The sequence below is a fragment of the Lissotriton vulgaris genome, chromosome 7, assembly GCF_964263255.1.
Source record: "Lissotriton vulgaris chromosome 7, aLisVul1.2, whole genome shotgun sequence".
NCBI classification, from domain to species: Eukaryota; Metazoa; Chordata; class Amphibia; order Caudata; family Salamandridae; genus Lissotriton; species Lissotriton vulgaris.
In genome coordinates this window covers 1776948348-1776975614 of record NC_141695.1, presented here as the reverse complement: position 1 = coordinate 1776975614, position 27267 = coordinate 1776948348, and the positions used below count along the sequence as shown (strand labels likewise).

General features: G+C 48.2%; 1 protein-coding gene across 3 annotated transcripts in view; it reads right to left on the bottom strand.

The window, feature by feature from the left end:
• The window catches only part of LOC147706660 (putative ATP-dependent RNA helicase DDX6), a 233233-nt gene that overhangs the window by 10696 nt on the left and 195270 nt on the right, over positions 1–27267 (bottom strand). For all 3 annotated transcript variants that reach the window (XM_086933166.1, XM_086933165.1, XM_086933167.1), the window contains exon 13: positions 7789–7968. In XM_086933166.1, coding sequence (XP_086789292.1) covers positions 7793–7968 — 176 coding nt within the window. In that variant the 3' untranslated portion in view covers positions 7789–7792. The remainder of the gene's footprint in view (positions 1–7788; positions 7969–27267) is intronic.

Sequence of the window (27267 nt, the reverse complement as noted above, 5' to 3'; positions counted from 1 at the left end):
TTAATTAATAGGCATGTTAGTCCCTCCTTAGTACCGCCTTGTATTAATGTGTAACCTCCCATGAGGACTGGACCTTTTACTTAGTTTGTTACACGGCTAGTCTTTTTTAGTGTGTAAGCACCATTTTCTTTAATGAGTTTCTTCTACTGCAGGCAAACATCCACACAAAACAAAAGCTTCATGGTCTCTGGGGGAACACCGAATCACCACGGCCCCATCCTACAACTATCTGGGCACATGGGTATCAGAGAGGGCTACTGCATTCAAACATCTGAAGACTCTTAAACCAAAAATTGACAAAACAATTACATCTCTAAGACGTCTAAGCCACGGCCTGGCCAGTCCCTCTGCAGATCCGATGCTGACAGTACTCAGGGCTAAATTGATCCCCGCCATCACGTACGGCCATATAGTCTATCCAGGGGCTTTTGAAAAAGTGGTCCAATCGGCACAGGTGAAAGCATACAAGATGGTGCTACGAGCCCCCAAACAGGAACGGAATAACAGGGTGAGACTGGAAATAGGCCTGAAACGTCCTGAACTGGTACTACTGGGGGAGTTGCTAAAATACTACATCAGAGTTCTGAAGTCGCCCGAAAACACCTTGAAGCACTCGCTAAAAACCATCTTTGGGGAAGCGGGCTCCCCATGGCAAGCCAAGGTGGAACTATCCATTGATCTTCTGAAGATCGAGGGGCGGAGTCTGCACTTACACGAAATCCCATATTCCGCCTGGGCAAAAGCCGTCAAGCGCCAAGCGCCAAGTCCAGTCTATTTCCTTTGAGCTAGACCTTTCCTCGCTCCGGCCCAACCCGCTAACGTTGGCCTTGGACAAGTCCTACACTCCCGGTAAACCTCAACCATATTTACAAGACTCACTAACAATCGAAGCAAGACAAAAAATTCTGTTTATGTGCCTCTTGGCCCTCAGGATAACGGACTTCAACCCACGTTGGGCACGCTCGGACGGAGCCACTGCCTGCCGACTTTGCAACTATCGCAGAGAATCCTGTATACACTTGCTATGTTGCTGCACTAAGCAGGCCAGTGACCGACAGCGATTGCTACGTCCGGCACTACGCATCTTGGGCCACAGAACTTGCAGAGAGGCCTCGGATTGGTGTTTCTCTGAAACCACTACATGTTTATTAGCCAGGATAGGCAAGTTCATCCATCAAGTTAAAATGGCACTTGAAAACCAACTAAAGGATACCATACCGAAGAGCCCTGTGACCCGCCGCCCTAAAGTTGGCAATCTACAGATAACACAGGAGGTCGCCGAAAAGAAAATGGTCCCATCAGTCAGAGGTATCCAACTGGGGCCGACTAAGGGTCCGATGAAGTCCACAGTGCAACTGAGGATGTCGAACTTTTACACGCCTTCCAGACTCTAGTATGCGAGGTCTCATGCTGCCTCTAAAAACTTTAATTCTTTTTAATAATGTATAGTACCAGTGAACATAGTCAGTATCAAGACCACATAGCTGCACCATTGGTCCTTGACCGGTGTAGGTCGAGGAGGAGGGTGGGGCATTTTACTGTATTTTACTGTGTTTTATTTGAACCAAACTGCATTTTTTATACTGAATGATTTTAAGTAATCGCACAGTTCCATTAATAAACTGGTTAAAAGACACTTGACTGCAGGCACGGCGTGCTTTCCTGCAACATTTAGCGAGCCATGAGCACTTTCACTTTCTAAGCAGTCCGGGACTATGGCGGACGCTTTTATGCATAGGTCTCACATTTACAAAAGTTTGAGCTATTGACATTGTACACGACAATGCCTTTTATTTATGTGTTAATTATCAAAACAAATAAAAGGCATTGTCATTTACACTGCCAGTAGCTTAAACTTGCGCAAATACAAGACCTATTGCATTGCAAAATCGTGATCTCTTACTAGAGTTAGAGGTTTTTGTCAAGTGATCGGTCTGAAGAGGTCAGTTATTTTGCTCTGACACCATTTAAATAAATAGCCTGCAAATTATTATTACAAATATTTCAAAATATATCAAGAATTACAAAAGCACATTTTTCTGTAATTAAGTGCGGGGCAAACAAAGAATTAAACAGGAGCATAACAAACCAGAACACTTTACTTGGTTATGCGCAAATGACAGGTTTGCAGAAACTCTATTGCCAAACATTGTTTGCACACTATATAGTCTTCTCATTAAAACCGCATTTCAGTGGGAAAGTTTGTGACCATTTCAATGTGAAATCTGTTGATTACTAATGACAGTGTGCTACCACTTCATGCTTTAGTTATGCATTTATTAAAAGTGATAGTTTTTAAGCATGATTTGGGAAACATTCCTGCCCCGCTCAGTTAATAATTATGTTAATGAACTAAGAGGCAAGCCAGGGGGGTCACGTGTATCCTGTATGTGGCTAGATTTGTATTATATGTAGAAATAAAGTTTAGTCTATTAAATCAAACAAAATCGTTTTTTGTACAGCAGACGTGCTGAACTCGCACATTATGTGATAATGAAGAAAATGGCGGCTCAATTAATTAAAGGATTTGCCCTCATTCACATTTGAAATCAGTTTATGGATCAAGACCTTTACAAAAAGGTCAAGTAGAATATTCAAGTCACTAGAACTGCAGGTCTAGTAAAATTTTTATGCTTTTTCGAAGCCTGCTTTTAGGATGAGGCATCGAGGAGAAGGCCGGTGGCGTTCGTCCAACTCTGGAACAGAGGACAGGAACGCCGGGGGGACCTGGCTGGGGTGTTGGGCCACTGACTCGGGCCGTGGGCGTAAGGTGCAGAGTGGTGACAACTCTCGGATCCGCCTCAATCTGGAGTTCTGGGAAGGGTTGGACAAAGCCACTGTCCAATGGAGATCAGAGTTCTTTAGGAAGGCAGAGCACGCACCCGGGTTTCTTTGAGGCTGCTGGCTTCAGGACACAACAGGTTCAGCTTATTTATTTGAACGTTTTATATAGCGCAAACAAGATCTTTGCAGATATCAGAGCGCTTTACAAAGCCGGGAATGCCAGCAAGAGAGTGGGGTTACACATAATAAGTGGGAAGGGTAGGTACGTGAGGGAGCAAAGTAGTACAGCACATCAATAATACAAATATAACAGTTAAATGTGTGCATAGATAGTCAGTAGCGTCAATAATGCAGGTGAAATACATAGTCATAGAGTTCGAACAGAGAGTTAAATGTGTGCATAGATAGTCAGTAGCTTGCAGGGGTTTCAGAGGAAGAGACAGACTGGTAGAGTCGGGGCCAAAGCAGTTGTCATCTTATGCAGCACTGCTCATCGGTCCTTCTGGTCACGTCGAATCTGAGGAGGCAAGATTCAGGGGTGCCCCTAAATACTAGATTTAGGCCCTTACAGGGGTGGGCAGGTAGGGACCAATGGGTCCCTTTTCTTGGGGTGTCCACACTCCATAGTATGCCACCCTCCAGTGGGAGGGGGGCTTAGGCCTCTTCCTGAATGGGGGACTCCCCAACTTCAAGACGGCTGGGAAAGAGGTGGCATTCACCTCGCCTTCCCAATCGGAGGGGTGGGGTGGGGTTAGCCAAGGTGGGTACGCCTTCTTTCCTCGTAAGGTATTTCCCACCGGTTCTCATGCCCAAAATCTGGGTCGGAACCAGTGAGAACCCGTTGCAGATAGCAGCATAAGGCTTGGGGCAGTTCACAAAGGCAGCAGCCTTTGAAGCTCGCTCTTGGAGGGCCCTGACCATTCTGGGGGAGGAGACAACACCTCTGCACAGAATGTGCTTTGTTTCCAGACCCAGAGAGCAGAGCCTATAGGCCCAGGGGCCCAGAAACTGGTCTGGTGGTGGCAGATGGCTGGGAGCCTGTCAGGACGGACACGAGGGTTTGTCGCTTTTCAGAGGGAATCTATAAGATGCCCTCTGCATGCATTTTACATTAAATCCCACACTAGCATGAGTGTGGGTTTAATGTGTTGGGAAGTTTAATACCAAACTTCTCAGACTTCAGTCGAGCCATCATGGAGCTGTGGAGTTCGTGTTGACAAACTCCCAGCCCATGAACTCAAAATGGCTCCACTGCACTTTGTCTGTGAATGAAACGGACACTGTAGAGGCACATTGCTCCTGCAGCTATGCCCTCACCTGTGGTATGGTGCACCCTGCCTTTAGTGCTGTAAGGCCTACTAGAGGGGTGACTTACCCATGCCACAGGCAGTTTTTGGTGGGCCTGGCACACATGGATGTGTGTCCTGTCCGTTCTTCAGTTTGGTCTGCACCAAAACACAGCCTGCAATGGCAGGGTGGGGCTTTTTGGTGAGAGGTCTCTGAGGGTGGAACAATATATGCTGCAGCCCTCAGAGGCCTTCTCTGGTCACAAGGCCCTTGGTACCAGGGGTGCCTTTTTACAAGCGTCTTAAAAGTGGCCCAGAGGTGTGCCAATTGTAGGTAGAAGATACAGTTGTGGGAAAGAACACTGGTGCTGGGGCCTGGTTAGCAGGATCCCAGCACACACTTAGTTACGTTGACATCAGGTATCTGGCAAAAGGCTGGGGGTTACCTTTGCAAAAATGGGCCTCTTTCCTACACCTGATCTTTAACAATTGAACTCTGGCAAAGCTACTGGAAAAATGTGCACACATCCAATTTTGCAACTACAGCAATCAATTCTGCCATTTGGATTATTTCCAATCTGGCTTCCACCCAGGGCTCAGTACCGTATCAGCTCTGACTCACAGTGGATGATACGCTAAAGATTCTGGACCTAAAAGAATCTCGTCTCCTAATCCTGGACCCATCTTCGGCATTCGATGCGGTAAAACAAGACAACTTTTAGAACTCTTGAGGGAGAGAATGGGCTTCTCAGGATGCTTCTAAACTGGTTCACCTCATTTCTCCAAAACAGATCTCAAAGAGTCAAGGTCAATGAGCCGCTAAGTCCATTCCTGTCACTCTAAAAGTCCGGCAGGGCCTCTCACCCAATCGCTTTAACCTGTTCATGGAGCCTCTTACTGAAATTCGGAGCTCACCCAACATTCATTATCATATGTATGCGGACAACACCCAAACATGTGTTAATGTCTTACCCTGAAGGCAGCAGATCTTTAAAATTCAACTCTACAAAAAACCCAAGCCTGGCTTGCAGAAAACCACCTCAAAATAAACTCCCTCAAGGCCAAATTCCTTCTAATTGCTCCACCCCTCCAGTCACCTACAATAGAGGAATGGCTGAAACAAAGAACAGCACTCAACGTCCGCCCCAAGTTATCGACTATCTGGGAATATCACTGGACAAGAACCTTAACATGCAGAAGCATACGAGTGCAGTCACCAAAGGGGCAAACCTAAAAATGAGCATCCAGAGGATATTAAAACCCTTCCTCTCTCCCCACACTTCAAAGCGGAAGTAGAAGCCCTAGTAATCCCTTGGATAGATTATGGGAATGCAACCCTGTGCGACCTGTACAGGTCTACAACGGCTCCTCTAAGAGTCCCCCCCTAATTCAGCTGCTAGACACCTCGTGGGATCTAAAAGAAACGGCCACATCTCCCCTGACCTTGAAATGTTCAACTGGCTCCAGTGTAAAGCAGGAATTCAATTAACAATTGTTGGCATGAGTAACAAAGCTCTCACTACAATACACCGAGATCTCTGGCTCAGACGTTGGTGGTGATGGATCTTCCAGAAGCTTTAGCACGCTACTGCTGAAACCACAGATTTTCCAAAAAGAAAACATACAACTGAGCCTTCTGTGGAATGGCCCGAGGATCTGGAACTCACTAAACCAGACTGAATCTCTCAACTACTTCCTTCAGGAAAGAAGTCAAGTCTTTACTCACAAGCAAAAGTATGCCCTAGGATCTTTGTCCCAATGCCTCAACCTGCTCACCACCATTACTTGTATGACGGCTGCTTACCCTCACTGTTTTGATGATGGTTTTATTTACTGTTTTTATGCACAAACCTTTGTATGCATTTGCATGTGGGAGCAATATGCGTTTCTTTTGCCTCTGCCATCTGTACATTTGTAAAGGACTAAGATACCCTCAGAAGTTATGGTCGCACTATGTATATATAAAACTTTCTAAATAAACAAAATGTTATAACTTCGACTTGTGTTCCTCCAGAGAGATGTGTAAAGACATCTACTTTCACATGGGGGAGAGAAGCTGCTACCTAGAAATTAACACTGCTTTGATCACTTCCACAGGAATCTCTCCACCCACAATATGATCCACAACCCCACACCACGCTATCTGTTGATACATTGGATGGTTTGGCTATTATCAGACAGAATCTGAATGTTGCTCCCAATATACAAGGCCCTATGCCTGCCAGGTGAGCATCCCAGCCCTGCAATGAGTTCACAGCCACTCTCAGGTGAGCATCCCAGCCCTGCAATGAGTTCACAGCCACTCTCAGGTGAGCACCCCAGCCCTGCAATGAGTTCACAGCCACTCTCAGGTGAGCATCCCAGCCCTGCAATGAGTTCACAGCCACTCTCAGGTGAGCACCCCAGCCCTGCAATGAGTTCACAGCCACTCTAGCCAGTGTCTGTGTGGTGCAGAATGGGTAAACCCCAAAAGATTGGGGGGGGGGGGGCATCAGAGTGCAGATTCCAAAGCACTGACTAAAAGATACGCACCTGGCCAGTGAGTCTCCCATTAATGTTGAAGCCACTGCCGCCTCACGCACCACTAGGGGTCCTAATCTAACAGGATGCAACAGCCCACGAGGTCAAGCACCTGGAAAATCTGGAGAACCGGGATTTGATTCAGAGTCTGAAACCTTTTCATAAGCTCTTGAATATCTGGGAGCCGCTATGTCGGAGGCTAACACCACCTCCATAAATGTCAACACCCGTACTGTCGATAGGTTGAATTTTTGGGCACTGGAGGTGAAGACGAAGTCAAAGAAGAGAGTTTCCCCCAGTGGTGACTCCAGCCAGTCGCCAAGTATGGAAACACATGGAACTGAAACCATCGCAGTGAAGTGTGAAGACGTGAGAGACCGTACTGAGTCCAAAGGGCAGGACAACAAACCAATAGTGCTTAGATGCCACCATGAACCTATGCTGATGAGGCACAGAAAAAGGGAACTGACATCACTGCACCAGATGCTGTCTAAATTAGTCGGTCATCACATCTGGAGTTGTGGCTGGAGCTCCATGGCGTCACCTGATGGAGATGGAGAGAGATTACTGGGGAAAGGTTTCCATAGATCAATTTGAGGCTTAGGGAGAATATTAAGTTGAGGAATCTGTGGGAAGCTGAATCCAGCACAACAAAGGGGTTTTAAACTTTATGCCAGAGCAAGGAACACGGTCCGGGCAATAAGATGAGACTACTACTCTCTGGGGCTTCAAGCAGACTGCCTCAGGATGGGTAACGCCATACTTTACATAGTATTAATAATACTGCTTAGGATTCCATTTTTACTTTGAACAAAACTTTACATTATTCCATAAAAAGGCACAGCAGTGACTGGATGTTCCAATTTGTGTTCCTATTTTTTATGTTCTTCAGAGTTCCTGAACACTCAATACTCCCGTAGAATAAGTTTTCACTGTTCAACCCAACTATAGCCTGAGAGTCAGAGCTCAAACAAGATGTGGATACATTCACAAGAACTGCTCAGTGCCTCGGAATCCGCCTCTATCTGGAGAGTTATCCTAACAAAATCACATACTCCTCTTTCCTCTTACGCTACTCCACGGTCACCCCATTCCACCGCTATCACCTTCCTCTGGATCTCAGCCATTCTTTGCTTCACAGGTCAGAGTGCCCCACTGACCCCAGAGGGAGCCTCCTTCATGCTGCGCTCCCACTCACCTCCTCAGGGCTCATCCTCCGGAGGCTGCTGGCTGTGGTACTCTGCCACATAAAGGCTCTTATCAATGCTGCCTGGAATGGGTTTGATTTCAGTACACAGATGATCTTCAATTGCTTTCAGATTGAAACGGTCCTCAGCAGTGATCAAATTTATGGCCAAACCCAAGTGACCAAAGCGACCTAGTGGGGGGATGAGGAACAAGAGGCCATGTCATTTTAGAAGCAGAGACTTGTTGACACTGAGAATAATCAAGTACAGAACTGAGAGGTGGTGCAATCAGCATTACCCACGACCTGGTATCACGGGATAAGGAGCAAACACAATGCTTCGGAAGAGCCATGCGGAGACTCAGGAGTACATCCAATAGTGAAAACTTGCTTTCAGGGAGCGAGCTGCCACCAGAAATCAGCATTAGCCCCGTGAGACATAGCAACAAGACAAATACATGCAACACAGAATAACTTCGTAATTATAATTAGATAATAATTCTTAAACATTATCTCGAAAACAAGTACATGTTATTTCAGGCTAGACACCTATTTTTCACATTTGGTCACAGTAAGGGGCCCTGGAAGCAGATGCTTCTATATTGTTAAAGTGTATTAATGAATACTAAGGTGTATCAGGCTGTGCAAGCCTTTGTAATTCGCAACCCAGCGGATTACCATGTGACCATTTGTTATGCATTTAAGTGCTAAAGGAATGGAGCACTTCTGGGTGCTGCACGCCAAACTTGAGAAAACTCAAAAGGAACAGTACATGTTTAAAATGAGGCTGTGCTTCGGATCACTGACTTTGCAATATATATTTTTAAAAGCATGCTAATTTAAAGAACTAATTACTAGAATGTATACTTCAGCCCTCGCACCTTTCACTTTCCCTGACTGAATGTTTGCAGATCCAGAGAGATAGGAAACCATCAATAGTAAACGCATAACTAGATTAGTAGTTGTGATTCATTCAACGAAGCAGCCATTCTTCACTGCGGACGTAGTGTGGGGAGATGAGGATAAGCTACTTACCTGTAATTCTAGTTCTCTTCCAGGGGTATACTCAAGTCATAAGCACTGAATAGTCCCGCCCATGTGTGGGCCCCCCGGATCATTAACAAAAAAATATATATATACACACACATCTATATAAATATGGAGCCCAAAACCCACAAATAGGATCGAATACACCAATATTACATCGTATTTTGTATTTGAAATAAATCAGAGAAAATAACATTACCATGACAGAGAAATGAACTTCCAACTTGTTTGAACATCGCCTTTATTTTCAAAGAAATAGTAAAGTTGATAGCAGGCAGATTAGCCTAGAAGCCTGCATAGAGAACACTCAGAGAAAAACTGGCACTGTGCCTTTAAGACATCCAGGCTCCCATCATGCCCCACAGGTGATAGGGCAGGTCTTTTCAATGGCGTATTACACTGCATAAGAAAATGAGGAAAAAACATCCTGCTATAGTCATGGTATTCGTCCGGGGAGGAGTGAGGGTTGATTATGACTGATGAGTATACCCCTGGAAGAGAACGAATAGTTTACCTGTCGGTGTAGTTTTGCAGCTAGAAGATCTTTCTGGATTCACTATGCTGTGCATATTCCGCAATCTGGTGGTTGGGTCCAGAATCGTAGTTTTTTTTCTCTTTTTTTGTAGCCCAGGTGGGCGTAGCAGTCCCACCATTTGGTGTACCTTCCGTGACGTCGGCATGCTTCCTGCGGAAGCTCCCACCCTTGGGCGCCATCTTCGGATTCTATTTTCTCTTTTGTGTTCTCGTAGCGAATCCATTGCTATGTTTGCTAATCCTTTTTCCAACGTAATTCTTTTCACGTATCTTGTAAGCTTCAACTTGCTTTCTATTCCATGTGTTTCCACTTTCTTCTCGAGCCTCATCTTTCTGGCGGAGGCGGGTGGGTTCGCTAGTGAATTCAGAAAGATCTTCAAGCTGCAAAACTACACAGACAGGCAAGAAACTATTCGTTTTGCAGCGTGAATCTTTCTGGATTCACACTGCTGTGCATAGATTTTGTAGCGGTTTTGTTACTTTTGTGGAGGCTGGGTGGAAGATGAGCATTGGTTGTTGAGTATATGTTGAAGCACTCTTTGTCCTACTTGTGCTTCCTTGTTCATCTGTACATCCACACAATAGTGCTTAGTGAACGTGTGCACTGAAGCCCATGTTGCCGCCAGGCATATGTCCTGAATTGGTGTGTTGGCCAGAAAGGCAATTGTTGCTCCTTTCTTCCTGGTCGAGTGGGCCTGTGCCCGTCCTGTTAGCTCCTGCCCGCTTGCTTGTGGCAGAATTGTATCGTTTGTGCGATCCATCGAGCGATGGTGTTCTTAGTCACTGGTCTACCCAGGAAACTGTTGTCTTCCTGTGTTCCTTCGTTCTTTTAATGTAGTGCATTACTGCCCTTCTTGCGTCTAGAGTGTGGAGCGCCCTCTCAGCGCTTGTCGTGGGCTTCTGGAAGAAGCTAGGAATTTGTATACTCTGATTCATGTGGAACCTTGACACCACCTTTGGCATGAAGTGTGGGTCTGTTCTCATCACGACCCTGTCACTGTATCTGGATGTAGGGTTCTTGCAGTGTCAGTGCCTGCAGCTCGCTCACCCTGCGTAGCGAGGAGATAGCTATCAGAAAGGCCGCTTTCATTGTCAGCATTTGCAGTGATGCCTTGTGGATGGGTTCGAAAGGTGCTTTCGTGAGCTCAGTCAGCACCACATTCAGGTTCCATGCCGGCGGCGGCATCCTTTTTGGTGGCGCTATTCGCTTTGCCCCATCCAGGAATCTTTTTACTTCCTTGCGATGTGAAGAAGCTTCTCCCAGTCTCTCCCCTTGTGTATGCCACAATTGCTGCCAGGTGTACCCTCAGAGAGGATGAGCTTAGTTTGGCTTTCAGTAGGTGCGTGAGGTATCTTAGCACCGTTAATTCCTTGGTCAGCTTCCTCTGCAGCTTTTTCTTGCTGCACCATTGTGTGAATCTTTTCCATTTTGCCCCATAGCATTTGCGTGTGCTGGGCCTCCTTGCGTCTCGCAACACCCGTAGGGTGCTCTCTTGGAGCTTTAGGTATGCGAACTCTAAGTCCTCAGGAGCCAAGCCGCTAGGCTGAGTGAGTGAGTAAGTGAGTGAGTGAGTGAGGCCCACCGGCTCTGGGTGCAGAATTTCTCCGTTCTGCATGGAGAGTAGTTCCTTTCTTTTTGCGAACTTGTGGGGTGGACCCTGCGTCATTTCCATAATCTGTGAATACCAGGTCTGCCTGGCCCATTGAGGTGTCACCAGATCAGGGTCATGTTGCTTTTCCTGCACTTGTTGAGCACCCTGAGGTTCAATGGTATCGGGGGAAAAGCGTAGGCAAATGTTTTTGACCAGCTTATCCATAGGGCGTTCCCCTGGGATTGTTCCTCTGGATGCAAAGTACTGGCATTTTGCATTCTGGCGTGTTGCAAACAGGTCTACTGTTGGGGTGCCCCATCTCCTGAATAGTCTCTGTTTCCTGACTGTTGAGTTCCCACTCATGGGATGCTGAAGTCTGCCTGCTGAGCCACTCCGCCTCCACATTGTCCTTCCCTGGCAGGTGTATGGCCAGCAGGTCTATTTTGAGTGGTATTGCCCATCTCCATATTTCTTGTGCTAGGCTGGACAGAGGGAATGACTGAGTCCCTCCCTGCTTGTTGATGTAGAACATTGTTGTTGTGTTGTCCGTTTGTATCAACACCTTCTGTTTGTACAGCTGTTTCTGGAAGGCCTTCAGGGTGAATAACACTCTTCTCTTCAGATCCAGGTAATTGATGTGTCTGACCGCATCCGCTGGTGCCCACAGACCCCTCACTCTGAGCCTGTTCATGTGTGCACCCATCCCTTCTGGGATGCGTCTGTGGTGATGGTCACTGTTGGGTTAGGTGGAGTTAGAGGCTTCCCTATTGTAATGTTCTCCTTGGTCCACCACCTCATTTATTTATTTTATTTATAAAACTTATAAAGCGCACTGTCGCCTTGCAGGCATCTTGGCGCTGGTGCTCCATAAGACATGAACGGAGGGACAACAGTAAATCAGCCAACTCAAACCATAGGGAACAGCCAAGTCTTCTCGGATTTCATTCATCTCTTCCTGCACTTCGTGCGTTACAATCACTAGATCCTCCCAACTTCCTGTAGCTTCTGACCATTGGTGTTGCAGCCATTCTTGGAGTGGCCTCATGTGTAGGCGTACATTGGGGACCAGGTGTATGCATGAAGCCATCATCCCCTTGATCTTGCTCGCTGTCCTCGGTGTCAGAGCTTGCCCCTTCTGGTAGTGGCGAGTCTCCCTTAGCAGGCTGAGTGTCCTCTTTGCGCTGGGTAACACCGTGCATTGAATTGTGTTGATCTGAGCCCCCAGGAAGCTCTTCACCTGCTCCGGCTCCATTGATGATTTTCCCCAGTGTATGGAGAATCCCAGGTCCAACAGCGAGGTAGGGGTACACGTGGATCCCCTCTTCGCAGATGTGCGGCCACTGCTGCGAGGCATTTTGTGAACACCCTTGGAGCGGACTTTAGACCGAATGCCGGGGTTGTGAATTGGTAGTGATCCAGGTTTACTGTGAATCTTAGCATGTGCTTGTGTTGCCTGTTCACTGGTATGTGCAGGTATGCATCTCTGAGGTCCACGGTGGACATGAAATCCCCGTCTCTTATTTGTGGGATGACCTCCTGTAGGGACGTCATCTTGAATTTTTGAGTCTTTATATGTTTGTTTAGGAAACGTAGGTCCAGGATGGGTCTTAGGCTTTCGTCCACTTTTGGTACCAGGAAGTAGTTTGAGTACACTCCCCTGTTCCTTTCTCTGAATGGGACCGGTTCGATGGCTTCCTTCCGGAGAAGTTCCTGAGCTCCTTCTCGGAGCAGCGTTAGCTCCCTTCCCGAGTGCTCTTTTTTCTTTGGTCTTCTGCTTGGCAGCCTCTTTTCCAACTCTATGCAGTATCCGAACTGTCTGATGTTGAGTATCCACTTGTCTGTGGTCATTTTTCTCCGTTCCTGGAGGAAAAATCTTAGTCTGCCGTCCACTAGTGTTACATGTTCTTTTGTGTCATGTCCGTCTAACCCTCTCCTCTTTGCTTTTTTGTGCTCTTCCCTCTGAGAGCTTGAGTGGGGAGCACATCCTTCCGTGCGAAGTCACTTAGAGGGGGGTTGCTCACCGCCTCTCCTTCTCTGGCCTCGCCCGTTTCCTCTCCCGCAAAAGGACTGGCCCCTGTTCTGGTAGTGCCAGGTCTGCTCCTGCTGGCCCCGATTGTCACCCTGCTGACCTTGGTGGAACGCCTGGTGCGATGCTCCCGGCTGGTTACCACCTCTTCCGTTCGGCCTCCGTGCCGGAGTGCCTCTTCTCATCCCTCTGAATTGCAGGGCCCCCATGGACCTTGCTGTCTCGTTATCCTTCTTCAGTTGGGTGAGCTTCTCATTAACCGGGCGCCGAACAGAGATTCTCCGTTGAATGTAGTGTTCAAGATGTTGTTCTGAACCTCTGTCTTGAAGCCTGATATCTTGAGCCAGGCTTGCCTTCTCTCTGTGATCCCTATAGCCATCAGTCTGCTGGAGGTTTCTGCTCCGTCCAAGGCTGTCTTCAGGCACGAGTTTGCAATGCTTTTTCCCTCTTCCACGAGGTGTGTGGCTCTCTGCTGGAATTGCTCTGGGAGGTGTTTGAGCACCTCGTCCCAATGTTGATATTGGTGCCTGTTCAGGAGGGCGTTGGAGTTTGCCATCCGCCAGTGCATTGCAGCGTTTCTTTCGATATTTCTGCCTGTCAGGTCCATCCTCCTGCTCTCCTTGTCAGGTGGTGGCCCAGATGTTGTCGGGACGTTGGCACTTCTCCATGCCGTTGCAGCGATAATGGAGTCTGCTGTGACGGACCCTTTGATGTAGGGAGGGTCCTGGGAGGAGAACTTGTACTTCTTCTCCGTCCTTGGCGTGACGGATCTGCAAGTCGCTGGGTCCTTGAACGCTTCCTTCCCTTGGTCCATGACCCTCTTCAGCATGGGCAGGAACTGTCTTCTTGTTTGCGTGGGGAGCAAGATTTCCAGCAAGAAATCTGCTTTAGGCTTCTCTTCCTCCAATTTAACCCCATACGCTGCTGCTGCTGCCTTCTTGATGACCTCATTGTAAACCCTAATGTCATCTGGTGGCGAAGGCCTTGAGGGGTCTGTCTCCACAGCCTCCTCCGGGTTTTCGGCATCAATGCCCTGCCAGTCCAGGACTTGAGCCGTCGAGGATCCCGAGTCGTAGCTCAAACGCTGATCCCCATATTCTCCCTCTGTGTAATAGAGGTCTTCCTCTTCTCCCTGCGCCGAGGGCTCCGGAGTTTTCAGCGGCTCTTCGGCGTCTAACTCCTCGTGCTCCTCTACCTCGGGGACGGCCGTTGCGGGCTTCGAGGGGATCCTGTAGCTTCTCATCTTTTCTGCGAAGTCTTTCTTCCTCTGGAGGATGTTCTCCATCTTGGCCTTGAGCCTTCTTTTCTTCCTCTCCATCTGCGCAGCATGCTCGGCGTCAAGCGTTTCGGCCGCCCTCTTAGATGGCGGCGTCAACGTCGAAGTGGTTTTCGGCTCCGTCTCCCTCGAAGTCGAGGTTCCTCTTTCGGAGACCTGCTTCGATGACCTTGGCTTTTCGCCGGTCTTCGCCATCTGGGAGTCCTTTTCGAAGGATCCACTGGGCTCTTTTTCGGAGGATGCAGCTTTGGTCGTCGAGGTTTTCGGCATCGGTGCTCCCATCGAGGCTCTAAACTGATTTTTGAGAGTCTGCCTCAGGCCTTCGAGGCCCTGTCGAGGGTTTCGGGGTCGTAGACTCTCCTACCTTGTCTGATGTTTTCTTATCGGTCTCCACGACCGTGGAGACATCTGGACCATCGGCGATGTTGTCCTCGTAGTCGGTGGAGAGGCCCAGTTCGTACAGCGACGGTGCCTGGCCCTTGCCCTGCATCGTGTGGTGAGCTATCCTCTGCTTCTCTTGAATTCTGAGTGTCTTCGGGGTGAAGACGGAGCAGGCGTTGCAGTCCTTGCTCCCGTGGTCGACTGGCAGACAGAGGTTGCAGACAGGGTGCTGGTCCTTCTGCACGTACTTGTGGTGGCAGTTACAGCAGAATTTAAAGGGTGTATTGTCCATTATTGCACTTAGGGGGCCCATGTGCGCGCATTACCCGTCGGAAGTCAAAGATCTCGAGTTACTTCTCCTCCTTAGTCGTCCCGGTTTTGATGGTCTTCTCCTAGTCTTCTCAAGTCCTTTTCTGTAGAAAATTGGCTTTATCTTCTTTTCTCCTCCAAAACTTATGGAGCTTCACGAGACGATCCGGACCCAACGGCAGAAAAAAGAATCTGAAGATGGCGCCCATGGGTGGGAGCTTCCACAGGAAGCATGCCGACGTCACGGGAGGTACACCAAATGGTGGCACGTTGACGCCCACCTGGGCTACGAAAAAAAAAAAAAAAGAAAGAAAGACTACGATTCCGGACGCAACCACCAGATTGCGAAATATGCACAGCATAGTGAATCCAGAAAGATTCACGCTGCAAAACTAGGATAACAGGGAAGTAACTTATCCTTCTCTTCCAGGGGATTCATCAATAGTTATAAGCACTGAATATAGTACGATGAATACCTGCATATCAAACATATTCTGAATCATTTGTTATCAAAATAAAATTCCTCAAGGATGCTTGCCCAAACTGAGCGTCCGCCTGAGTATCAGAATCTAAGCAGTAATGGCGGGCAAGGGGGTGGACCGAGCGCCATGTAGAAGTGCAATCTGTTGCAGAGCAGGGAGGGCTGTGACTGGCAGTCACCAAGAGCATGTCCATGGCCCATGAGCTCCAAGACAACAGCCAGTGGGAGGTGGGGGGAACACAAGGAACACGAATGGGAGGGGGGCGCGAACAGGAAACTAAACAGCATAGCTTGATCTGACTCAACCTAAAAACAAGCATTTGCAATGCCATTGGACTGCAGGGGGGTGGGGTGGGGGGTGAAGGCACGGGAAGAAAATGGTGCTCATAATCTAAATAAATACAGTGCTACACTTGAAGTAAAGGGGTCATTAGCCTTGGAAGGATACAAATGACGACATGTCCGTCATGAGGAGGGACTAACAAGCCCATCGACAAATCGGAAGGCAGCATTTAGGAACGACAAAAACAAGCCAATAAAAAAAGATGGGCGGGGGAGTGGGTGTGGCTTCTCCCCCATACTCTACTACCACAGATAAACCTCAGAGTAGTGCTTGCACGCTGGCTCACGGCTTGACCTAAAAATGATCAAATCTCAGTGACTTACACAATTGGGTTCAAATGGTTAAAACTGACTTCTATTTTTTGTAACACAAGGGCAATTTATGGAGTCGAAGAACTTTCATTTATTTTCTTTGAACACTACATTAGGCTGGGATGGCCTTTTTAGCACAGTATGAATGTACTGCTATTTATATAGCCGAAACTGTACTAAGAAGCAACAGAGAGCTGGACATTTACGGGGAGGTTGAGAAAATCTTATGGGGATTACAGAAATGCATTTTGTAATAAAGTGCCCCTTTTTGACATGATTTAGAAAAGGGGGTGGTGATGAACAGAGTGTCTGAGTTAAACAGACCACTCTTACCCAGTCCAAAGATCAGGGCTTAATCCATCACCGTTATTTATCTCACTGCCCCATCCCAGCTCAGAACCTGGCTATATGCAAATCAGTCTGTCCCTGGCCCAGTGCATCATGGGAACAGGGCAGACTAAACTACCAAGCCAATTCTTCACCAGAAAGGAGACAAGCTACCGGGGACCGGTTTCTGGCATTTCAGCCTTCTTCGGCCCGGCTTGCTTGAATCCTGATGGAGCAGTGAGAAAGGGACTCATGTCTGAGTATACCCTGCCACACCTAAAGTGGCCAAAAACGATTTAGAAAAGGGGGTGGTGATGAACAGAGTGTCTGAGTTAAACAGACCACTCTTACCCAGTCCAAAGATCAGGGCTTAATCCATCACCGTTATTTATCTCACTGCCCCATCCCAGCTCAGAACCTGGCTATATGCAAATCAGTCTGTCCCTGGCCCAGTGCATCATGGGAACAGGGCAGACTAAACTACCAAGCCAATTCTTCACCAGAAAGGAGACAAGCTACCGGGGACCGGTTTCTGGCATTTCAGCCTTCTTCGGCCCGGCTTGCTTGAATCCTGATGGAGCAGTGAGAAAGGGACTCATGTCTGAGTATACCCTGCCACACCTAAAGTGGCCAAAAACGATTTAGAAAAGGGGGTGGTGATGAACAGAGTGAGTAAAACAGACCACTCTTACCCAGTCCAAAGATCAGGGCTTAATCCATCACCGTTATTTATCTCACTGCCCCATCCCAGCTCAGAACCTGGCTATATGCAAATCAGTCTGTCCCTGGCCCAGTGCATCATGGGAACAGGGCAGACTAAACTACCAAGCCAATTCTTCACCAGAAAGGAGACAAGCTACCGGGGACCGGTTTCTGGCATTTCAGCCTTCTTCGGCCCGGCTTGCTTGAATCCTGATGGAGCAGTGAGAAAGGGACTCATGTCTGAGTATACCCTGCCACACCTAAAGTGGCCAAAAACGATTTAGAAAAGGGGGTGGTGATGAACTGAGTGTCTGAGTTAAACAGACCACTCTTACCCAGTCCAAAGATCAGGGCTTAATCCATCACCGTTATTTATCTCACTGCCCCATCCCAGCTCAGAACCTGGCTATATGCAAATCAGTCTGTCCCTGGCCCAGTGCATCATGGGAACAGGGCAGACTAAACTACCAAGCCAATTCTTCACCAGAAAGGAGACAAGCTACCGGGGACCGGTTTCTGGCATTTCAGCCTTCTTCGGCCCGGCTTGCTTGAATCCTGATGGAGCAGTGAGAAAGGGACTCATGTCTGAGTATACCCTGCCACACCTAAAGTGGCCAAAAACGATTTAGAAAAGGGGGTGGTGATGAACAGAGTGTCTTTTTGACATGATCACCCGGAATTTTGTCTGGTATTCGATGCAATTTTGACAGAAGTGCACTGGGTTCCTGCTATCTAGGTCGCCAGTGCCAGATACTCTTTCCTAAAACTGTACAAATGCTTGCCCAATGGGCAATACCTTTAGCACCCCCTGTAAGTCCCTAGTAAATGGTAGTTCGGGCAAGGACGTTAAAAAGGGTACTTAAGCAGCATATGTTGGGCCTCACAAAGGGACCCCTCAACACACTGCCATTGCAGGCTGCATGATTTGGGGCATAGAAAAGTGATGACATGACCTGGCGCATCTTCCGTGTGCCATGCCTGCAGACAGCATGCAGTACAGGTAAGCCACCTTATAGTGGCCCTGATAGCCCAAAGGCAGGGTGACCGTACAACATGTGTGGACACATCTGCATGAGCAGATATGACCCTATGATACCCAAGTCGATTTTTAGATATTACAAGTGAACAGGGAATCCATTTCGAACCATGTGCTGGACACTGGTGTTCATGAGTTCCGCAGCTACATGATGGCTTCACTGAAACTACAAATGTTTGGCATCAAAAATCTTGTATTAACAAACCCACACGGATTCCAGTGTTGGCTGTATTAAAACATGCACCCAGAGGGCACACCTTAGAGGTGCTCCCTGAAAGATCCTGGTCTTGATGGGTTGAGGCAAGATGGCGGCCGCTTAGTTGTGGCTGAAGCGGAGCTGCGGTGAGGCTGCCGACTGAAGGAGCGAAAACTGACATGTAGCTTCAACCGAAAACGCCGACTTGCTGCTCACCTCGCTTTGCAGGATCTGGAGGCAGAGAAAACAGTCGGGGACCCCCTAGGGGCATGCTAGCAGCGCTGTCCTGCCGCGGATCAGCGGCTCGTGTACTGCAGGGGCTGGGGGCTGTGCTGACGGCTCTTTCTCCCGCTCGAAACGCTGTGGCTTCTAGGGAGGGCGGAGCCAGTTACGGAGCCCGCTGCTGCGGGAAAGCCTGGAGAAGAGACTAGAACGCCTGAAGTGGAAGCCGTTAGGGTGCTCGTGCAGGCGGCAGAGGGGAAGCGGAACGCCTAGCCTGATAATGGCTCCAAAAATAAACCAAAACGCTAAAGCGGCATTAAAGAAGAAAAATCTCCGTGAGGATGGCGCTACAAAGAAGACAGAAGCACAGACGCCGGAGAACCCCAAGGAGAAGCAACAGCCTATGACCCGGACCCGGCAGGCCACACTCAATTGCTGAGATGCTCACAAAAGCCGGAAAGGAGAAGGTGGCAGAGGCAGCCGGGGGTATGCCTGAATTGGCTGAACGGACTTTGGCTGAGACTGAGGCACTTCAGGTACCCCAGGTTGTATGCAGCGAGACTGCTAATTTGGAAAATGCTGCTAAAAATGCTGCTAATGATGCTAATTTGGAAACTGCTGCTACCCAAATCGAAGTCGAGGCGTCGACGCAGGGCAAAGCGGGGGTGCTCGAGGGGTCATGGGAAAGAGGGGGGCTCGGCGTCCTAACTGAAGATTAAGCGGTGGCTCTAGGGGCAACATCTGACCCCCTAAATCAGGCACAGGCAGAAGCTCAGAGCTACATAGACGGTATTGAGGTTGGTGGAAAGGAGCCTGTGCAGTTGGGCCTGGGAGAGCCCACCGAGGTCATGGGAGCCGGCAGGGGTTGCGGCTCAAAGCGAAGCCTTCTTCTCAGCCTCTGACGGCCTGGAATGGTCTGAGGAGGAGGGGGGGATGGTGACTCCCTGGGGGACTCTGAGATCCTGCAACCGCATTGAAAACGTCAGCAGTTGTAGTGAAGGACCCGAGAAACACCCAATGTGAGCTGAGCAGGGATCACTCTGCCTCACTGCCTGTACAGGACAGCCCGGGCATTGAAAGAGCACAAATGTCACTATTAGAGACAATCCATCAGGAGATCATAGCCCATAGAGAAGAGACACGCCAAAAGAATTGCAAATCACAAGCAGCTATGAGGAAAATGAGGGGCGTGGTTAGGAAGCTGTCTAAGGCCTGCATTAACACCGGGGACAGAGTATCAAATCTGGAGGACGGGATTGTCTCAACTGAAGCAGAGGTGAAGGTGGCTGTGGCCAAGGTCAATGCACAAAGCTCTCAGGTTGTAGACATCCAATGGAAGCTCGAGGAGATGGAGAACAGGCTCCGCAGAAACAACTTGCGAGTTCTGGGAATCCCGGAGGGATCAGAAGGGTCCGACATCAGGTCATTTATGATTAAACTCTTCGAACAGACCTTCCCCGAACTAAAGGACTGGAACTGGTCTAACAAGCTGCAAAGAGTTCATCGCACCCCCTTCAAGGTCAAAAAGAGTATGAAAGAAGGGGACAAACCTAGGGCGATCTTGATCTTTCTAGGAAATTTTATTCTGCGACAGGCTATTTTTGATTTAGCAAGACCTAATGCTAAACTAGTTTGTGAAGGGTTTTCATTCTTCGTGCGGCCAGATTTCTGCCACACGACGGTAGAAAGACGCTGGCGCTTAAGAAGCAGTAATTAAACCCTTTCAGGACAAAAAGATGTAGGTATTTCTAATAAATCCTGCGCAGCTGAAGATTATTAATGAAGGGAGGACAATGTTTTTCTCATCCGAGATCAAAGCAAAGGATTATTTGGACTCCATAGGAAGCTAAAATGACTTAGGATGACTGCTGCACTAAAGGCAATGGAATGGGTTGCTGGCTTATGATTCTTGCTGAATTTAGTGTTTGGCTTTTTGTAGACTTATAATTTTTTGAGCTCCAAATGTTTGGAAATTTTTCGGTGTAACGAAATGTCAGCTCTCACCGCACGCACCGTGGAGGGTTGTTGGGGAGTGGCGGGGTAGGGGTTGGGTTGGTTGGCGGGTTGGGTGGGGGGTGGGGTGGGGGGAAAAATGAGGAAAGGAGGGAATGGTGCAATATCGAAAGAGGACAAAAAGAGCAAATGAATGTAAAAGAAATACTCAATCAGTTTCTTGATATAGGAGATCATGCTCAATTAGATGACTAACATTAGAATTTGTACAATTAATGTGGGAGGTCAAAATGATTGGAAGAAAAAGCAAAGATTAGAATACGTGGTGAAGCATAATAGAATAGACGTTCTCTGTCTCCAGGAAACCCATCTCCCCTGGGCTAAGAGAAATCTATTATTTTTAAAAGGATTTGACCTGGTGGCATGCTCTACTCAATCCTCAACTGTTGCCATATTAGCAAGAACTGCCCTGGGAAAGGCCAGGAAAGTGAGAACGGATAGTAATGGCAGATGGGTAATTGCCGAAATGGATCTTGGCTTCACAATTTGTGTTATCTACGGCTCGAATTATGATGATCCCGAAATCTTTGACTACTTAGAAGTAGAGCTGGCTAGTTGGCCTACCCCCTTAGTTGTTACAGGAGATTTAAACATTTCTTCAGATTGGGGTGATGGGATATTCAACATAGGACGGAAACCCAGAGTTTTTAGATCAGTCCAGGCTCTTATCTGCTCGCTTGGCCTTTAGGACGTTTGACGAACTAAAGAACCCCAGAATCCTGGTTACACATATTTCTCAAACCCTGCTCAGAAGTATTCAAAACTAGATTACCTCTTTATTTCTTCTTCAGAAATAAAGGTAGAGATCATTAAACTCCCAAGAGCGATCTCAGATCACAACCCGCTGTTGCTCATATATGATCTGGAAAGAGTGGAGAGGTCAAAATCTTTTTCGACATTTGAAAGGAGATTGTTGGCAGACGAAAGGTTTGTAGATCATTTGAATAAATGGGCGGGATAATACTTTGCAGCAAATAGGTATAGTATATCACGGAACTGGGTCTGGGAGGCTTTTAAAACCGCTTTAAGGGGAGAGACGATTAGCTGCTCATCCAGACTTAGAAGGGAGGATAGGGCGGAGGTAGATTAACTTATGGGCAAGCTCTCTACCGTGGAAGAACAGCATATCAGTGATATTGCCTCCGGTGGAGATGGTAAGGAAAGTCATGATGTTTTGGTCGCTGTTAAAGCGGCCCTGCAGAAGGAATTAACACAAAGGGCAATAAGGGATTTTCAAGCCTCCAGGGCAAAAAGATACGAAACAGGAGAGCATGCCGGTAGAGCCCTTGCCCTACGGCTAAGGCAGGAAAAATCTAAAAATCATATCGCCTGTATTGAGGAAGATGGAAATACTTATACGGAAATTAAGGATGTCGTGAGGGTCTTTGAGAATTTTTATAAAGAACGTATGATGTGGGAAAGACAGAGTAACCAGGGGCAGAAGTACCCAGATAACGGCCCTTGTTTGAATGGGGTAACCAGAGCAGACCTTGATAAAGATATATCATATGAGGAGGTCCTGATTGCACTGCGGGAGTTAGCGCCAGGAAAAGCCGCTGGCCCAGATGGGATCCCCCTGGAAGTGTACAAAGCATTGGAACGTGAGATCGTTCCAATGTTGGTCGACCTATTTAACGGGATTGTATACTCAGGGGTTGTACCTGATTCGTGGAAGGAAACTAACATAATCTTTCACAAGAATGGGAAACCAGCAGAGAAGCCAGGATCCCATCGGCCAATATCTTTGATCAACACAGATACAAAGCTTTACTCAAAGATCTGGGCCAAGCGGTTGGGCGGGATGAAAACAAGTTACTTACCTGTAACTTTGGTTCCCCAGTATTGGTAACTTTCATATATTCCCATGCTTTGTATCATTCCCCGTCGTCGGAATAGGAGCCTCGGTAAATAAAGAAATAACAATCATAGAAACAAAAGAGAAAATAGGCCTAGGCCTCATCTCATTTTGTAGCATATCACCCTCTTTGTGTAAAAGAGCCCAAACTTTCCGCAAGGACCAATCAGAACAGTCTCACCCTTTGGTACCTTCCTGAGAGAGCTCAGAGCCTCAGATTTTCGTAGCCGTTGTGCAAACAGCCACCATCTCAGTAAAAAGGCCGAGCTTTCCCCGGGGAGGCGGGTGGGCGCATGGGAATCTATGAAAGTTACCAATACTGGGGAACCAAAGTTATAGGTAAGTAACTTGTTTTTCTTACCCCAGTATTGGAACTTTCATAGATTCCCATGCTTTGTATCAGAATAGCTAGCAGTAAATCACCAAAGCACATTTTGTTAGATACATGGCAACACAAAACCATATGACCATTCTTATAGCAGACTTTGCTAAATTGTAACCAAGAAATAACAACAATGCTGATACCAAAAAATGTGCTTACCAGGATGGAGGGATTGTAGGGAAAGCTCACCTCTCATTGAAAAAGATTCCCGAGGACTGCTTGACCAACAGCAGCGTCGCCCCGTCCTGCAGACTCTAGGCAGTAGTGCTTCGTAAAGGTATGTGTACTGCTCCACGTTGCTGCCCTGCATATTTCCTTGATAGCGACTCCAGAGTAAAGAGCCACCGACGATGCAACAGATCTTGTGGAATGTGCACGGACCTTTCTGTCCAGGGGCTTGCCCGCCTCCTGATGGCAGAATTGAATCGCACTGGAGATCCAGCGTGAAATGCCACTCTTTGCCAAAGGAAACCCCTTCAGAGGTGCGCTGTAGGACACAAATAACTGCGATGACTTCCTAAATGTCCGTGTGCGTTCTAGGTAAAATTTCAAGCATCTTTGAACGTCCAAAGAATGTAATGTCCTTTCATCCGGAGTAGAAGGCCGTGGAAAAAATGACTAAGATCAAGGGTTCATTCAAATGGAATTCAGTCTGCACCTTTGGGATAAATTTCGGATTGGTGCGAAGGATAAGCACATCCTTTTTAAATTGCAGGAATGGTTCCACTATTGAAAGTGCCTGCAGCTCACTAACCCGTCTAGCTGATGTTAGCGCCAACAGGAGGGCTATTTTCCAAGATAGGAATTTCAAGTCCGCCCTGTGAACCGGCTAAAACTGAGCTTTCATGAGTTGAGACAACACCAGGTTGAGCTGCCAAATTGGAGGAGGTGGGCAAACTGGAGGATACAGCCGAAACAAGCCTTTCAAAAACTGTTTAACAATTCTAGAGGACCATAGGGACGGGCCTGAAGAAGTGCGTCGAAACCTCGATATGGCTGCCAGATGCACCTTTCCAGAAGAATGTGCCAGCCCAGATTTAGCCAATGATAGAATATGTGGCAAAATTTGATGAGGCAGAGATTTGTAAGGATGGAGATCATGTATTTGACACCACAGGCAGAACCTCTTCCACTTTGCCTTGTATGTTTTATTCGTGCTCAGCCCTCGAGCCTGGGACAAAAAATCTCTACACTGCTTGGGGAGATTCAGATGACTGAACTCTGTGTTCAGGAGCCACGCTGTCAAGTGTAGTGACTTCGGATCCGGATGGAACACCTAGCCCTGATCCCTCGATAACAGAGATGGAATCTGTTGCAAGCGAATTGGATGATCCTGGGAGAGCAGAAGGAGTTCTGTGTACCAGAATTGCCGGGGCCACGCTGGAGCAATGAGAATCATCTTGCATGGCTCCGCCTTGATTTTCCTGAGTACCCGTGGTATGAGGGGAATTGGCGGAAAAGCGTAAAAGAATGTGCCGTAACAGGCAATCGAAAGTGCGATCCCCAAATATCCCCGTTGGTGAATTTTGCTTGCGTAGAACCGGCATTTGGCTTTCTCCGGGGACGCAAAGAGGTCTATGGTCGGTGTTCCCCAGACCGAGAACACTCCCTCCAGAATGGATTGGTTCAATTCCCATTCGTGAGTCACCTCTGTCTGGCGACTCAGAGCATCCGCTGTGATATTGAGAAAACCTGCCAGGTGCTCGGCCTGTAGATTGATCTTGTGGAGAATCGCATAATCCCAGATTCTTTGAGCTTCCTTGGACAGAGTTGGAGATCTCGTTCCCCCTTGTTTGTTGATGTAGTGCATGGCCGTCGTATTGTCCGTCCGGAGCAGCACTGTTTGATTCTGAACTTTGGGAAGGAAAGCCTGCAAAGCCAACTGAATGGCCGATAGCTCTAACAAGTTTATATGGCACTGGCGTTGTTCTGGACTCCAGTGTCCGCTGACGAAGCTCTCGGAGCACTGCTCCCCAGCCTTCCAAGGAGGCATCTGTGGTCATGATCATAGGAGATGGAGGAATCCTGAATGTTAGCCCTTCTGCGATGTTGTCTTTCACCAGCCACCACTCGCATGCCTTTCTCATTTCTGGCGTTACTAACACCTTGTCGTTGAGAGCCCTCTGCTTGGCACCATTGTTTGTCTAGCTCCTCCTGCAGAGGACGCATTCGCAGCCTGCAATGCGGTATTAATGGTATGCAGGATGACATCGACCCGATTGGGGACTTGTAGAGCCGGACTTTAAGGCATTTCTTTGTCTGCACCTGGCGCGCCGAGACGATCAATTTCTGTTGACACTTGTCTGACGGACGAGCTGTGCATCGTCTTGTGTCTAAGATGGCCCCAAGGAATTTTGTGGACCTGGAGGGTCGGAGGACTGACTTGTCCTTGTTGAGCTGAAGGCCCAGCTGACTGAACAATTGGATGCAAGTTGAAACGGCTCGGGAAGTTTCCTTGAAAGATGGAGCTTTGACTAGCCAGTCGTCCAAGTAGGGGAAAACTTCCAGGGATTGCTTTCTGAGAAAGGCAGCCACTGGCACTAATACTTTTGTGAATATCCGTGGTGCAGACCGAAGGCCAAACTGAAGCACCTTGAATTGGAAATGGCTCTTGCCTACTTTGAAGCGTAAATATTGTCTGTGAGCTGGTTGAATCGGTACGTGGAAGTACGCATCTTCCAAATTCAGAGACGCCAAATAGTCGACTGGATTTATAGTAGACGAAGAATATCCTGGAGACTGACCATCCTGAAAGACAGTTTGATGAGAAGTGTTGAGCTCTCGTAGGTCTAATATGGGGCGCCAAGTGTCTGCTGTCTTCCGAACCAGGAAGAACCTGGAATAAAAGCCTTTGCCCCTCAGAGAGAGGTACCGGCTCTATTGCCCCCTTGATGAATAGTTGGTGGGCTTCGAGATGCAACAGTCCCAGATGTTTCATGCGGTTGGCGCCTGGAGCTCTTGAATTCCAACGTATGGCCACTCTGAACAATATTCAGGGCCCACCGGTCTGAAGTTATACTCTTCCAGCTGTCCAGACAAAAAGAGATCCTGCCCCCCACTGATGTGACTGGAAGGGGAGGAACAGTAGTAAGAGCCAGGAGGCCGCTATTGCCTCTTGGCATTGTCGCATCCCTGGCGGTTCCAACGTCCTCTCTGAGGTTGGCGAGAGAAAGACGCCGATTGGCTGTGGCGTTGGTACGAATATTGTGTTTTATAAGTCTGCGAAGACTGTGATGAATACCTCTGCTGGTTGTTGCCTCTATAGGAAGAGAAACCTCTGCCCCGAGCTCCTCAGAATGGGACCTTTCGATAGTTTAACGATCCCAAGGACTTAGCCCAGTCAGTGTCCTTTGCAGGGCGTCATCAACATGCTTACCGAAAAGCATCTCACCATCAAATGGGAGGTCCAGGATCTTATTTTGGACCTCCTGACTGAACCAGGTGGCTCGCAACCAGCCTTGACGGCGCAACACCGCCGACCCTGCCAAGGCGAGGAAAGCCGTAGAAGCTATGTTCATAGCACAATCAATAACTTCGGAGGATGATTTGTCTCCCTCCAGCAGAACTCTCCTGGCTTCTTCCTTTGCTGAGTCCGGCAGTTGTTCCACAAACGGCTCTAAGTCACACTTCGTATCTGCCTAGAATGGCTAGAGCATTTGCTGCTCGAACAAGCAGGCTGGCCATGGAAGAAAACCTCTTCCCCACGTTATCGAAGCGCCTACCATCCTTGTCCGGAGGCGTAGTCAGAGGCGTCGATGGGTTTTTGGATTTGCTTTGCGCCGCCTGTGAGATCACGGCTGCCCAAGAAGACACGCCGGACTGCCATCCGGAGCTCTACATTTCTTCTCCAGCCGGGGAAGAACAGGGATGACGGTGGCCGGATTCTGCATGATCTTGATTCCCTCATCCCACACATGTTCAATTATGGGAATGGATCAGACTGATCTTTTGTACTGCTCCTTGAAATCATACAGGAAACAGTCAGACTGTTCCCCTGTCATTGGCAGTCCAAACCTCCTCGCTGCCCTCTCCATGAGGTTATGGAACCCCCCAATATCTGCTGGCGGCGACACGGATGTGTCCCGCACAGTGGCATCCAGATCTTGTAATCCACTGTCAACGGTATCCAAGTCTGGGTCCTGTAATGGATACGACAAAGGATCCGCCTGTACCTCTTCATCAGAAGATGTATCCTGTAGACCGGCATTGGTTGGGTCAGGGTCCATTGTCCGTGATAGCACCGCTGGTATGACCACTGGAGGTGTCGGAGGTGCCACCTGCGTAGGAGGTGGTATGACAACTGGTTGCGCCTGAATCAGCGCCGGAGTTGAAGGTCGTTCAGGCTGCACCGAAGGTTGCGATGGAAACCTGGATCTGTAATCTTGCAGCATCATCTGTAGATCCGAGACTAGAGAGGCCGGTATGGCCACCATGTCCTGTCCCAAACCTGGAGGACGC